The sequence below is a fragment of the Zingiber officinale genome, chromosome 4B (genome assembly GCF_018446385.1).
Source record: "Zingiber officinale cultivar Zhangliang chromosome 4B, Zo_v1.1, whole genome shotgun sequence".
In the NCBI taxonomy this organism is placed as follows: domain Eukaryota; kingdom Viridiplantae; phylum Streptophyta; class Magnoliopsida; order Zingiberales; family Zingiberaceae; genus Zingiber; species Zingiber officinale.
The window spans coordinates 48,864,089-48,880,581 of NC_055993.1; the positions used below are offsets into that span (position 1 = coordinate 48,864,089).

The 16,493-nt window shown below is 39.3% G+C and overlaps 1 protein-coding gene across 3 annotated transcripts in view; it reads right to left on the minus strand.

Moving 5' to 3' along the window:
* LOC121975037 overlaps positions 1-15,059 on the minus strand; it is a 92,430-nt gene extending 77,371 nt beyond the window's left edge. For all 3 annotated transcript variants that reach the window (XR_006110196.1, XM_042526396.1, XM_042526395.1), the window contains exons 1-4: positions 14,582-15,059; positions 7,370-7,408; positions 7,023-7,137; positions 4,800-4,861 (exon numbers count right to left, since the gene is read on the minus strand). Coding sequence is in view for 2 of the 3 variants with exons in the window: in XM_042526396.1 (XP_042382330.1) it covers positions 4,800-4,861; positions 7,023-7,137; positions 7,370-7,408; positions 14,582-14,926 (561 nt within the window). In the remaining variant the exon portion in view is untranslated. The remainder of the gene's footprint in view (positions 1-4,799; positions 4,862-7,022; positions 7,138-7,369; positions 7,409-14,581) is intronic.
* Between the last annotated feature and the right edge of the window lie 1,434 nt (positions 15,060-16,493).

The window sequence follows — 16,493 nt, forward strand, 5'->3', positions numbered from 1 at the left end:
GAACCTCCACAACCCATAGTCGCGGGATTGCAGCACCTTCAAGACCCCGCGGAGGTCGTCACAGGATCGCGACACCTCAATGAGCCCGCAGAGGTTGTTGCGAGATCAAGATGCCTCCACAACCCCGCGTAGGTCATCGCGCCCCCACGACCCTGCGGAGGCCCGCAGTGCCGATGCCAAACAGAGTGACAAATTTTGCCTATTTCGCCCAACACGATATGAAATTTTAAACCATGTATTTAATTGCATAACTCCTATGTTAGTTTGCGAAAGAAAGTGAAGAGAGGGTGATGAGGAGCACTTCAATGACTCTTTTATATAATTGATTCTACGAGAAATGGGTCGACCGATTTAAGCCCGTAAGAAAGAATATTGGGTTTGGCATTTAGGAGAATCGGGTTTAGAGTTATGCAGTGCTTGGGAATCAGATTCGAAGGTGCCAGAGAATCAGATCAGACGACATTCAGGGATCGGAATTGAAGTATGAAAGTAATCGGATATCAGAGTCAAAAGGTGCTCGGGAACCAAGTCCAAGACCTCTTGACACTTTCCATTAGAAACCAGTGCTCGGGAAGCTCAGAGCCAAATGGTTTGTCTAAGTATGGAAGCGATGGTTTGAGAGAACGTTAGATGCAATACTAATAGCCAATAATGATGAAGGTTAATTACCGATGATGCGGGGATCATGATGTTGTTGGGGAAGGGAAACGAAGCAGACAATAATAAGGAATAATAGTAGTAGTTGCGATCGGAGAACTAAGGTGTTATCAAAGATGTCGTTATGTGAGAAAACTATAAAAGAGTATGCTAACCCTCATACATTCATCTTTCTCATTTCTACTATTTTCTACTCGTTATCTCACTTAAGCATTGGAGGGGCCTTGCCAGAATTAGATCGGCACCCTTTAATTTCGTGTTGACTTTGAGCAAAAGCTCTTCTACACGATACGGAGAAGACGAAGAACGCTTCGCCATCAACATCCAAGAAGTACTTGGGAGCTTCCAAATTATGCCTATCAATAATGTTTCTCTCTTAAAGGATACTAGACTTAGTTATTACCTTGATTGCGAACTTGAATGTGTGACAACAGTTGTCTTCCCATTTTTTGATATTATACTATGATTATCATAATTATGATTTTGTCATGTGTTTTCTTGCAATTTGGATTTATAATTAAGAATTTTATGTTTGTCCATGATTTTTATTGTATTAGTTGCAATATGAAATATAAATATATTTTGTTGATGTTATGTATTTAGTAATTTTTTGTGTTCTTGGTGTGTCAATTATTAGAATTATGATTTTTCATTGATTTTAGACAACGTGAAATGCATGCTTAATGGGAGTCCCCACTCAATTCTATGCTACTTTCTAAGGTGGTTGTCTGATTCATTGATTTTTCATCTTTTCCCTTCCATGCTATATGGGTGTGATGAGGGTGAGGTGTATTTCTCAGGGGTATTGGATAAGAGTAAATACTTGGTGAAATTGAGTCCAATTAAAGAAAGCATACTAAAATTAAGTGTGAATACATGTGGGGCCCCCTCCGTAATGCTTGGTGATGAAACCTTGGTGTAACGGTGATCTAAGTGGTTGTGTGGATTGTTGATGTGTGTTGTTGCTTGATTTGACCCTAGTTTTTATCTTGTTCTTGTAGGGTGCGCTTGACCAACAACTTCTTTGTTCTTTTAACCCCAATTTTAAAAATGGAGCATCCTTCTCAAGAGCCCTCACAAGTATGTACATATTTTACTCTATTTTATAATATTTCAGCGTCGAGTTCTTATCTCCCTGCCTAGCATATGCCTACCGCCAAGGCAGTATGTAGTAGGTCAACTACTTTATCATTTAGTATATTGTTAAACTATCTAAAAGTATAAGGTGTATAATAGTGGTTAGATTACTCTCAAGAAACTTGTTTAAAGATCATATAGGAAATTTCAATTTGTTGTCATTGAATTTAGTCTTAACTACCTTCAAGAAGAACAACACTTGGGTCCTTGCTGATCTACCATCAAGGTGGAACCCAATTGATTGCAAGTAGGTATTTTCAAAAAGAAAAAAAAGGCAAAATTCCTTTCGAAAAATATTATTAAACTCTAAGTCCTAGTTATCAGTCAATATGAGTAATAGATGTATATTGGATGTTTAGATGTATATTGAATGCGTTTAGGACTGAATTAATTGTTTTATGGTCGAACTCAGTTGTATAGGTGCTCATTTAGTGGATCAGTTTTGAGATTAATTTGATGTTAGATCGACTATTCAGAGTGGGAGCAGGAGTGAATCTGTTTAATTTCGCCTGCCTTTAATTGGGCTTGAATTACACTTGATCTGTTCAAGCTAGGACTGAAACCAAGTCGCACCAATTTGAAATTCAAACTGTGTCGAGTTGAGTTAGAGTTTACTTGGGTATTAAACTCTCCTTGCCTCTCCTCTCTCCCTCTCTCTTTTCTATTCTGAGCAACACAAACACACCACAAACCCCTCCTCTCCCTTGATCAACACTTGATGCACTTCCCCCTCCTTGCTGTACGCGACTAACCTTTATCACTCAATGGGGCTGGTGGCACAAGACAAGCAGGCAATGTGATGTGAGGCAAGATGGGGTTGTGGAGGCAAAGATGAGGGTTACATAGGTGAGGAATTGAGAACTTTTTCTCTCGCAGAAGAGTAATAAAACCTGTCAATGGAGGGTCACAAAAAGGGATATGAAAATGCAAGAGTATGAAACAGAGAATCAATATTCGACTTTTATATAGTTGGATGCAACACCAAACTGAATGATTTCATGCAGAGCACAACTCAAAATTTCATTAATTACAAGAGAAAGTCAGGGTCCCTTTTAAAGACTTATGACTCAATCTCCTAATCCTACAAACTAGGTTAAAAAAATATAAATAGCCTTTTCTATTCAAATAAAATATAATTTTCCTACTTTACTTTGATTACTTTTAAACAGAAAACTCACAACCTTTTAAGAAAAAAGGGAAGCTCCTGCCAATGAAGGTCTCAAGGAAAGGTATTTTGTACACAACCTTACTCTACTTTGCAAGAGGTTGTTCTCGTAAACAGTCATACAGCAGTAACTTTACCATTGTACCAAAGCTTCGCTTCACAACCTTTTGAGAAAACAGTAATAAAATCTATAGTTCCTATTTAAACTTCAAAATTTAAAACATTCTAATTTTCAACCATTTTGCCTACTTAATGTACTGATAAACCCAAAGTAGACCATTACAATGCAATTAAAAGAGTCACAAACTACTTAAAAGGCACAATGGACTATGGTTTACTGAATTTCAAACAATGCTCAAGGAAACACTTAGATGCAAGATAACTAATCTCGAGGTTTACTCATTCACTAATGGTTGAATTTTCACCCTTTATAAAAGTTAATTTTATAAGACTCCAAAAAAACAGATATGTATTACATATTTGATTATGGGACTAGAGTTTAGCATTTAATCCAGGATGGTATTATTTACATTGATTTTATTTATTAGGCCAGACCAAAACTTAGCAGACCTATTGACAAAGGGTCTTGTAAGAAACAAAGTCAAAGTAATTGTGTTAGGATGGGCCCAATTGTCTGAGGCCTACTAACTTGATTTGCTTAATGATGGAACCTCAACTCAATCCATAAACTTTTTGTTTTAAGTTCAATGATGGTTAGCACATCTAAGAGTGAATACAAGCATAAATAGGTTCTTGGTTACCTATTGGATAAATTAACAGTCAGCAAGTTGCTTTTGATGAATCATACACTATTATATGTTAGTTTCATATTTACAGGGGATACTTTGGTTCAACATATATGAAGATAGAAGGGTGGCCAATCCAAAGGATTCATGAAAATGAGTTTACATACCCAGCCAGCATACTATGAGTGCTGATGTGGTACTCTGATGGAACTCATGGTCACAGAAGGCTCACATGGTACGCATGAGATATAATGTGGTGCTTTGTCACTTTGTTCATTCACACTGTCCTTATTGAGACAATACTGAGTTTTATGCCACACAGGAAGCTCTATCTAATTCTACAAAAAGGTGAAATTCGTTGGCGGCACCCCCGACTGTCCCACACCATCGGAAAGGAGTAAATAAGGTACCGAACAAGCCCGAGAGTATTTCCATGGCTTTTGCCGGGATTCAACCCTTGTTTAATTTTACAAATCTACCATATGGTTACCGGCTCGGCTACGCCCTGGGGGCACAGGAAGCTCTATCTAAGCTACCACATGAAATGGTCAGTCCACTTGCAGGTTTCATGCCAACAGATCAGATTGGACAAAAATGGTGTGGCTTTGGAGGTCCAGGTGAACCAGTTAGTATTGCCAGATATGGATGATCCAAGGAACCAATCAAACTTGAATTAATGTAGCCAAGTCAATACAAACTATTAAGGTGTGACCTAGTTCATAAATAGACCAAGAATTTGCAAAGCAGAATCACTTTGAATTCAAGATATTCACAATCTAAAGCAGTCATCTATTCTCACCTACCACAGCATGTCTACCTCCCAGCAAACAAGATTTTACCACCTGATTTGAGCAGTCTAGCAAACATAAAACCTAATATCCAAGTCTAGCATTCCCAATTGAAGCCTAGATATGAATCATTTTCCAGGAACAACTACCTTAATGTAGTCTAGATAAACTAATAATCTAGTCTGTATCATTCCACAATTCAAATATGAAGAAAACAACGCTTGCCTAGTTTTTAAATTTTAATATCAGTCAAATGAAAATAGCAACTTAGAAAATTAAGGTAGAATAAGTGTCATATTTTGTCACCTCCACTGTGAGATCTAGCTCGGTCATTGCTTCCCTCACTCTCCTGCAAAAAGGGCATGCCTCTGTTGGAAATAAAGTTGAGTAAATTCCACCTGTGAATCACTTCTATTGCAAAGAAAAATGTGTCTAGACACAAACTAATATCAATATCTAATTCCAAAAAAAGTTGAAAATCTAGCAAATTACTCTTCTAATATCATTCACAGTAAGTACCATACACACAAAATAAAGAAAGTGATAAAAATTGTAGATAGATTAGATCAACATAATATATATTCTAATCACTCAAAATCCATCCAAAAGATTAGTACATATAATATCTGCACATAAAAGTAACAATCCATCAACACAAAATAAAGAAAAAGAAAACAAATGTTTATCCAAAGATATATGGTTTGTGTTTAATAAGCTAGAGACTTGGGATAACAAGGAACTACCCTTTTGTTAAGCCTATTAGGAACAATATGCATCACAATTTATTGTCACAGTGAACTTTTATTCGTCCAATAGAAGTGCATCCTAACTCGGTCACCGAATGTCTAACCCAAATGAGCTGACCCTATATTCTCTCTGCACTGGATCTTTCCATCAGTGTTTGTTTCTCTCTTTCACAAAAAGAATATTAACTCCTAAGAGAATAAATAGGTAGATGTCAATTGCTTGCTTGTAAGGAATGATCCTTGTGGTCGTTATCTAATGGTCATGGCCTGGATTCTCTAAAATCAACTAGAAATACCTTCCAGTCTATGACCAATCTAATAGTTGAGTCAATATCTCCCATTAGGTAACCTAAGTCCTTTGGATGCATCGAGCTTTTGGCTCGTTCCACATGTTATACTTCACTCTTCACCTATGTAGTTCTTCCTCCTCAGGCTACTTCAAGGTTGCCACCTCTGCTACTCATCCTACAATCTCTGAAATATCTCATGCCATCCTTTTCCAATCTATCCTTCTCCAATATCCAACGGACCTCGAGCCACAAAGCCATTGAGCCATATCAACTTGGTCAAAATTAAGGTTTAAATTTCGAGCCGTGTTTCGGTACTACGTCGTGCAATGCCAAGATGGTTTCAGTACTTTTTTAAACATAAAAAAGAACAGAATCACGGGGAAGGAGCTATTGTATGCAGCATTACCCTACTTTGCAAAAAAAATTTCGAGACTTGAACTCCTGACCTCCAGCTCATATAGCAACAATTTTACTATTGCCCTAAGGCTTTCACTTTTTTAAATATAAAATATATTAATTAAAAATATTTTTATTAATATTTGAATATTACAAATGCTTACTATTGAGTTAGATTTGATATTAACTTATGAAATATCTCATCATTATTTAGTAAAAGTCGATTTAGGGTTCACTAAAGTTCACCAAGGAAACATGCCACGATGAGATAGGTTTAAATTGGATTTAATTTGAATTTATTATAATCAATTAAAATTAAGTTAAATTAATTTAAATATAAAACAATTTAATTCATTAATAATAATATTTTAATATGATTAGAAATTATATTATTTTTTTATCTTTTCTAATAATCTGTATTCTTCATCTTTAAAGAGATTTTTTTCTCTTTATATACTTCGTGGACACATGAAGGAAAAAAATAATCATAGATGAATGGAAAAAAAAAATCTCCCATAGTCGAATATAGAAAGATAAAATTAATAGAGGAAAAGAAATTTTTGGTAAAAAAATAAAAACAATCTAGAAATGGGGAACAAAGGGAAAAAAATTTTAAAAAAAAATATTTGAAAAAAGACCTGGCTGCCTCGACACATGACTTGTCGTCAGGTTGCAACATGCCTCACGGCTCCACGCCCTACAGTGTTGTGCAAGTCCTACGGCTCCCACAAGGTTGAACATGACCACTTAAGATATCTAACCAAAAGTATGAGAGATAAAATATGGAATATAAGGGACTCATGAAGCATTGTGCAATCTATCATTGTCGGCAATCTCTCCATTTCATTTATATAAGCTAACTCTTGACAGTTTGTATATAAAATGGGACAACCACTCATGTAATTCATTATTTTGAGTTAATGCTATCTCTGTGGTCTCCATGTGTGCTCCAATTATGATTGAGAAATTAAATTTCATTGAGAGCATTATTATCAAAACCATCAACGTCTCTATTCTCTAGAGCATATTTATTAGTAATTTATCTATAACAGAGGGAAAAAAGGATTCACAATAAATTATTCTCTATGAGGACTTACCAAATTCATATATTTGCAAAGATGTTTGTTGTGTTGTAGAATCAGGGCTTCTTATGTTTAATGACTTTGAACCCCATGGAAATCTAGATAAACTGGATAGGGAAGATGTTGCGACCTATAAGATAAAACAATTTAACTCAAATCAAAAATCAATAATTTCATATGTGGCATAATGAAATGATAAGCAATCTTTTGTCTTTGGCATTGCCAGTGGAAGAAATTTGTTTGTGTTTTCACATATCCAACATTTTGGACATAGGGATTCAAGAAATTATTATTTCTAAGTGATGGCTCTTGATTTTCAGATATGGAAATTGAACAATTTGCATAATTTGAGTATACTGTACCTCGAGAAGTTCATTCCGATTTTGAGAAGGATCCCCACCCTGCTTAATAGAAAAAGTGAAATATTCACCAATAATACAAAGATTAGCTTAAGAAGTTTTGAGTTTCCTTAAGAAATAAATCTAGATTAAGAACAAGCAAGCTTTGACAAGAAAGAAAAGTTGGGTAACATAATACAATTTATAGATAGGCTTAGTAGTGTTCCATTTAAGCACCTGAACCGATCAGAAAATCTTCGAAAAAATTTATTCAATCAACCCATTTGAGGTCCTAAATGTAGGATCAAAATCAACGCTAGAGGAGGATGAACAAGGTTAAGATTTTAAAAATGAGCAAATAGTAATTAAAGAGTTGAATCAGTCAGAGTAAGCATAGCGGAAATAAATTAAACTTAGACTGATTCAATCAAGTAACACAAAGGTAATAAAAGCATGCAATGGATTTATCTAACAGTTTAAGCATGCAAGTTGATCAATCTAGAAGTATAAACACGCAGCAGATATAAAATGTAATTCTTATTTCTGATTTTTCTTAAGTGGAGAAACCTTCAAGAAAAAGAATCTACAATAAACAAATAAGACAACACTAAAATATATAAAAATGTTACTCTAGGTGTTGTTGATCAGAAATGAAGCGCAAGTCACAGCATGTCACAGCACACAAGGCAAGGGAGATGTGTGAATGACTGATTTTTAAGCTCTGCCTCGAAACTCATAGATATAGGATTCCTCCGGTTGCTTGGAGCCTTCCCAGTTGCCTTTAGAGGTGTTAACGTGGCTGCAACTTCTATCCGTAAGATAACGTTAACAAAACTCTCTGGTGGCCCATACACCCTCCAGTCACCTAGGTAGGGGTCAAATTTCATCTTGACCGCCTTGTTCGAATTACTGATAATGTCATCTCCCAATCGCCTAGAAGTTACTCCGATCGCTCGTATCCCCAGTCGCATGGACCCTATATGGTCGCCTAGACCCTCTGAAATCCTTCGTCAAGAGTCATCGCTAGACTCTAACCGTGTAATGAGTATGATATAATGAAAAGTTACTCGCACTTGATGAGATTTGATCCGACTAGTTCGATTTTGCCAAGTAATCAGCTTCGAACTGATTCCACACACTTGGACTTTTTGCCAAGCAATCAGCTTCCAACTAATTACACACACTTGGACTTGATTCATCTAGCACCCAGTACCCAGCTAGGAATTTATCTACCAAGCCTTAATCACTTAACTTGATTCACCTAACCTCAAGCTAAGAATTTTGTCTTTCAAGCCTTAATCACTTAATTTGATTCACCTAACCTCCGAGCAAGAATTTGTTTTGTCTCTAACCGATTTGGCAGCGGAACACCTTGTTCATCAACCTTTGATATGTAGCTCTGGCATTTTTCAGCTCAAACAATATGACATTATAGCAGAAGGTTCCATCCGCCATGATGCAGTTGACCTTCTCTTGATCCTCCTTGGCGAGCGGAACCTGGTGGCAGCCCTAGTATACGTCCAGCATGCATATCAGCTCACAGTTAGCCGTGGAATCTACCATCTGATCAATACAAGGTAGTGGGTAGTAGTCCTTCAGGCAAGCCTTGTTCAGATCGTGGAAGTCGATGCAAACTCGCTATTTGTTGCCTGGCTTGGGAACTAAACTTCGTGAATGTGTCCGGCTTCAAGTAACTTATCTATATCTGCTCAGCACTGAAGTCCCTTTTCTTTTGCTTCATCGACCTTACGTCCAATCGAACGTGTAACTCATGCTATGCTACGCTTGGCGAGATTTCTGGGAGTTCGTGAATCGCCCATACAAACACATCGCGGTTTTGCCTTAGGCAGGCATTAGCTCCGCCTTCTTTTCTGCACTCAGGTCAGCTGCGATAAAAGTCGTGGCTTCCAGCCGGTTAGGATGAACTTGGACTTCTTCTTTCTCGTAATAAACCAGCGCAAGAGGCTTTTCTAGAATTGCATTTACCTCCCGCCACTGAGCCTTCTGCATGGCCCGTGACTCAGTCTTGACCATTTCGACATAGCACCGCCGAGCTGCTACCTGGTCATCCTTAACTTCGCCAACCAAGTTATCTATGAGAAACTTGATCTTCTGGCAGAACATTGACACGACCGCTCGGAACTCGTTCAACGTCGGTCGTCCCAGTATGACATTGTAGGCGGATGAGACGTCTACCACAATGAAGTTCGTCGTCCTCGTCCGTTGGAGTGGCTCCTCCCTGAGGGATATGGCTAGCTGAGCCTAGCTGATCGATAGTACTTCATTGTCCGTGAATCCGTATAAGAGTGTCGTCATAGGCTAGAGCTCACTCCGCTTGATCTGAAGTTACTCGAACGCCTTCTTAAATATGATGTTCACCAAACTTCTTGTATCTACGAAAGTATGGTGAATATTATAATTTGCAATTATTGCCTTAATGATCAAGACATCATCATGAGGGACCTCTACTCCCTCCAAGTCCTGAGAGGCAAAACTGATCTCCAGCCCCTCTACTTTCTCCTTACTGCATCTGACAGTATTTATTTCCCGTCGTCGGGTGTGTGATTTCCGAGCCCTATTAGAATCGTCGTCGGTCAGGCCTCCCGCAATCATACTGATGTTACCCCGAACGGCGTTGCTTCGGTTCTCTTATTCTGAGCTGACGGGCGTCACCGCTCGGCAAATGCCAGTGCAGGCCTCTCGTACTCTCTTCACGGGGGTTGCTGTCAGTGCTGCTCATCTCCCAGCTTGCCTTCCTCTTGTTGTCCTCCCGATTAGCTATAATGGCGACGATCAGGCGTCGGGGACCAGTGGCGAAATCTTGAAGGTGTCTGTTAGCATGGCTTTGATTTGAGCTGATAGCAGTCTCTAGTGTTGTGTATTGGTGCCCGTTGATATGAACAGAAGAGTGGCATCCATGGTCTAGGCTCAGCGAACTTCGTCTGATCAGCCTCCACATGTTGAACCGCATGGGTCTAAGACTCTTGATGTTGTGGTGCGGCTTCCGCTCGGGGCCCTTTTGGTGGTTGGTGTGTATGGGCTGCGCGGCGTTTCAGGGTACAGTTGGCTCGAGAATCACTTCCTTCTTTCGAGCCGCTTAGGCCTCCTTCACATTGATGTATTCTGTGACCCGCCCAAGCAGATGATCGAAATCTCCAGGGGCTTCCAAATGACTTCCATAGCCACTTAGTTAAACCTTTTAATATAGGCCCACCATACTTCCTTGGGCCCTTGTTTAACCACGAACAGGTTGACATTTGTCTTCTGATAGCGACGACTACTTGTAAAGTGCTGGAGGAACGCCGTTCGAAAATCTTTAAAGCTGCATATAGATCCGATCAGTGGCTGCCTAAACCACCTCTGCGCTCATCCGGAGGGCGTGGTAAGGAATACCCGGTACTTGACTCGATCGGTAAACTGGTGGAGCGTGGCCTCGAATTTGATCAAGTAATCCTCTGGGTCAGTCACTTCCGTGTACTCTCCGATCGTCAATAGCCTATAGTGTCGTGGCACTTGGTCATCCAAGATCTCCTAGGAGAACTGCCTATTTATCCGCTCGTGCGAGTCGTCAAGCCGGGGTGCTTTTCTTTTCCGCCTATCCCGAATGGGTGCGTCCTCTAAAGAGGAACTTTGTGATTTTTCCGCTCGACCCTGCTCTTCTGATGGCGTGCGAAATAATGCATGATGAAGGGATTGGCACATTCAGTGCTTCTCCGAAGGCGCTGATCGGCCTGTTGTTTGGCTTGCGAACAGCCATTGAGACAATGGGGTTTTCCACTCGGCCTCATCAGCTTGCTGACCTATCATTAAGACTATAGAGTCATTTGCTCGGTAATCAGCTACTGTCTTCTATTGCTCTACTATCTTTACAGCTCAGGATTGTATCAACAGCTCTAAGTCTTCTTGTGTTAGCGTCACAGTGGTGAGTCGTCCAACATCTTCCATCTTTTCATTTTGAATAGTGAAGTTCTCACAGACCGCGCCAAATATATTCCTGTCCAAAAGCGGAGAAAATGGCAAGTTGGGGAAGTTTGACAGTATAAAGACTTCATGTGGTCTTGCAAAATAAAAGCGTCAGTGCTGGGCCTGGAAGGGGTTCCCGGCGTTGGCCCTCCGACGCTCAAGTCAGTTTCCGATGATGTGGAGAATAGTAGAAAATGTTGTAGCAAAGAGCGTGTAGAGTAATAAAGTTGCGCATACCTCTTCCTGTAGATGGGAATCCCCTTTTATAGCGTCTGCGCATGCATCTCAAAGCATGCGCCCGTTTTCCCAAATGTCCTCTGAAAAGACAAGTCAAAAAGTGTCTCTGACACCTTTCCTTAAGAGAGCATGCATATCTCTAATGTGGCAGGCTAGCTTCTATCATACAATTTGCCTGCGAAACATGCTCAGTTGTTAGTGGCACAAACCTCCAAAAGAGTACGAGGAGATGCACGGATGGGTCCCATTGTAGGCCGACCAATGGCCGCTCGGCCGAGACACTCCCCGCTTGGCTGTGCTACACTGAGCAATCTCCCTTAGCTTTTCCATTGTAGAGGTTTGCCTCTCATCCAAACGGGAATGCCTCCCGCTCGGCGAGGACGACAGCCGAGGGATGCACTACCTGTTTCTCTTAACCTCAAGTTATCCGTTTAGGCTTGCTCGTCCGCTCGGACATGTTGCTCGTCCGCTCTGACATGTTGCCCGTCCGACGATGACTGAGTGGAACGACCGATTTTGACGATAGCGCCCCTTTACCTTCCTTGATTTTGACCTCCACGTTAGTTGGTCTTCCTTACTTTGACATATCTTTGGTGGGCCCCTCTTCATCACCGCATCAAATATCATGGTTTAAAATTTTAAGTTGTATCGAAGTTTTGGCTTATGACAATACGGTTTCAGTATTTTTTAAATATAAAATATATTAATTAAAAAATTATTAATATTATATTTGATTATTATAAATACTTACTATTTAATTAAACTAATCTTTTAAAAATTAGAATTGAGTATAACATATTTTAAAACTAATTAAATCTAGACATAATGATTAGGATCAAATAGCATTATATTAAATTCACATTTAATTTATTTTAATCAGTTTATGAAAGAATTTTTTTTCAATGAGAAAAAGGAATAAGAAAAAAAAAATAAAAATCATATAAATAAAATATGGGGAAGAAGGAGAAAGAATTAAGAGGGAAAAAATTGATCATTAAAAAAATAACAATTAAAAAAAAATTGAAAAAAAAAAGCCTAACTCAACCTCGCGTGATGCTTCTGCGGTGGCCGCGGGACCTCACGTGGGGCATGCCCGTGTCGACGTTGTGTCGGTCGATAGGCAAAACAAAATGTTTCACCCTTGTCATTGGTATGACATGAGATTTTAAACCATGATTAATATAAAGTTATTCAATAATATTAAATGTTAATATATCATTCTCTAAAATAGATTATTACTCAATACTTTATATTATTGGATTTAAATAAGAAGGAGGTTAAGCCAACATTGTTCGAGAGATACTATATTGCCTCTCAATCTCTTGATCAACACTAAATGAAAATGACACAAATGAGGTTTTGGTTTACTTAATGGTTGATAACATGCTACAACAAAGTTATTCATCCATTCTCACAGCACATCTTAAACAGTGAGGAAATGAGGGATTGGGTTTTTAATCTGATAAGACAATGAGTCTAGACTTGGGATATTGTATAGTAAATATAAGACAATAAGTCTAGACTTAGATAGTGTATAGAAAATAGAGGATACACTAGCAAGCAACAAATAACACTAGATTGCTCTAAATAGGTTTCTTGAATATCATTAAAATACTTGTTCACGTAGACTTCAAGTTAGTGGGTATTGTATGTATTAGAAGGATTAGTGCTAATTGGTTAAGTAACACATCAGGTTTTCTCTCTTTATTCGGTGGGGTTGTTGTATCTTGGAAATTTAGTAAGCAAATTGTTACCACTAGAAATTCTCTGAAGTCTAAAGCTATTGCTCTTGAAAGCACATGTGCAAAAATTGAATGACTTTGAGACATTAATTACTGTTGTATTATTTAGTACACCTTTATTTGTTACCAGCACTTTTGATGCAAGAAAAAGTTGCATATTTAAAAATAGATTGTTGTCTCAAAGCAAGTGCGAAAGTATCACATACAAAATGAGGCACAATATTATTTCCCTGAACTATGTAAGCTTTACTAAGTTTACACTAAGATTATTGAAGATGGGAATCCAAAAATATCAAGAGAGATGAAGCTAAATCCATAAGAAAGTCACTACAGATTAATGGAAAACCTGCAACTTAGATGTTCAAAAAATAGAAATAAGTCAGACTCGTGACTATTCAAGAACTATGATAAAAATATGCTTATATAAGCATGATGATAGTAAGAATTTGAACTCTTGATCATCTCAAAATCCAAGAGGCAAGATGACACCTACAACTGCAACAATATTTGCTCATGGTCCTTTCCATTTTTCTAGATCAAAGTCCTACGCACGTCTTCTTCTTCTTTTCTAACCTCACTGTCCTTTAGATAAAGTGGCCCTTCCTCCAGTTTCTCCCTTTATCCCTCAACTAAGAAGAATATTATGATATGCTTTATTGGCTCCAACATTGTTGCTCCACAGCGCCTATGATGCCTCAGCCATACTATCAACTCCTTTTGTCATCACCTCCTCCAGCTTACTAGATTACTTCGCCTCTCCTGACACAAGATATTCCCTCCACCACTCCCAACTTTTCCTACTCCCCATCCACTTCTCAGCACACTTGTTGCTCCTATCGATAGCCTCATCCCTTCCCGATCCATGCAACCCATCTTAGATGCAACTTTCTTATCTTCCACCAACTTAACCAATGTCTTATTAACTAGAACTTGCATTGATTCGATGAAGATAAGTGTATCGAGATGGGATAATACTTTCAACATTTTCAGTTTGACTGTGTGTTAATGGAATTAAGATCTTCATAGCTATGGAGAGAATACAATTACTTGATGACTTTTTACCAATAATTATCCTATTGTTATCTTGGTGTATTCACACTTATTATTTCCTTAATCACAATTGTATTAATATGACCATTTTGCAAGTCAATAGATTAAGAATTATTATGAAATTCATTTTCTAACAATTGGAATGCTCCAATCATCTAATTTCCTAACCCACTGCCGGTTGTTTCACAAACAACGGCATTGCCTAAAATTAGCAACGGTAATTGAAACGCATATTGATTCTTACCCCAAAGAACTTGAGAAGGGGGCAGAGCAAGGACAAGAAGTTGCTAGCTGAGCTTCCGGCAGCATTAACGGAACCAACCCTGCTCTCCTCAGCTACTTGTTTGCCGCTTCGGGCAGGATCGCCATCCATTCCTGGACGCTGTGCGTTACCTGTGCTTCTGGAGAGCGAAGAGAGAGCCAAGTTGCCGCGGCCACCGAAGGGCCTCCACGGTCCATGAGCTGGGCCCTGCTTGCCGATCGAAGCCTCGCTGACTCGGCGGAGACGGCGACGGTAGAAACGGAGAGAGGACTGCAAGTGATCGAGAGGGGTGCTACACCCTGAGGATAACACGATGAAGTCCGCCATGGGGCGCTGCGAAATCTTCAAAGACGCGGTGGTGTCCGAAGCCAACGAATAAACTCACTGTCCGCCACTGAAACGAAAGAAGGTTTGATCCGACGGACGCTTGTAGACGGGCCTCGTAGGATTCGTGGGATCGTGTTTCGCAGTAACCTTCCGAGCGTGCAAAGCGTAGAAGAGACAAATTTGTTTTTACCACTCAGATATCTAATTTTTTTTTAGAAGACCCACTATAATTTTACTATAAGCATTTTGTCCTTTTATTTGGACACCATCATTGGAGTTCCATTTAAGAGTCTTTTTGGTGAATCTGATAAACAAAAGAACACACACAAAAATATCCGAAAACATCTCCAATATTTTGCTCAAGTGTCAAAATCAACAGCACTAAGGCAGTCTTTCATGCTTTGATTTAAATCTCTCTTAGATATATTTTCTTGTCACCTAATATTTAAACTACTTTCTTCAGAATTAGATCTTCATTTATAATGTTGTTAGTCAGCACTGCTCTACTGTTTGACTGCATCATTCCCACGGTCAGAATTCGATAAAGCTCCTATTTTCCTATACCCGAGTGGCTCCGGGCCTGGGTCAAGTTGGGCGCTGGGCTGGAGTCAAGTGGGAGAAAATAATTGAACACAAAAGATGAAGAATTTGGGTCTCGCAGAGAGAACAGTCTACCTCCAACTCATTCAACTCACTCTTCTTATAGTATCCAACCTTGACGTCCACGTGGGTTGTCATGTTCACCAACGAGCTAACAGGAGCATGGGGTGCTCTGGTTATGATGTTATATATTTTGACTGAGGTACTAGGTTCGAGCATCTTCCTGCACAGGCTCTTATCAATTAAGTGGTATCGTTCATCCAAAAATCCCTTCGGGGGTTTCTGATAAGGGGTCGTTTCGGCGGTGGTGTCAGTCACTATAAAAAGTTTACCCATACAGTTTTTGTCCCCTCGGGACGGTGCGATGGTTAAGGCATGGGGTGTTGTCACATGAGGTCTTGGGGTCGAAACTCGGCGTGACCGAGCATAACCTCCCCCATGTCTTGGCCATTTGCACTAATGGCTAGTAGTCACCCGTGATTTACCTCCTCCGTGTTGACCTAAGGACGGATTAGTGGGAGCGTTGGGGACGAACGAATCGTCTTTTTTTTTGCCACATAACAGGAGCATGGGCCAGCATTGAACTATAGTCCTATGTTGCTTGTCAAAAGCATGGATCCGTGGGCCACAGGTGTGGTGTTGAGTTTGTACATTTGACAATACACGAAAGTCATCGCAGGTTAAATCTATTGCAGTTGGTTTTGTCCATGCCAGTTATTGGCAATCCCATGTCAGAGTTGCAATGATTGAGTCGAAAGGATCTGACTCAGTAAGAATATTCCTGATTAGGAATGTTCTTGTTGCCTGAGCACAACAGGTTGAAGATGTTTCTGATTAGAGATACTCTTATATATGATGATAAAAGGTGAATATATTTGTCCCTAACATCTTCATCAATTCATCTCAGGATCAACACGAAGAAGGTAAATCACGAACGATTACTAATCTTTGAAATAGTGACAAGCTG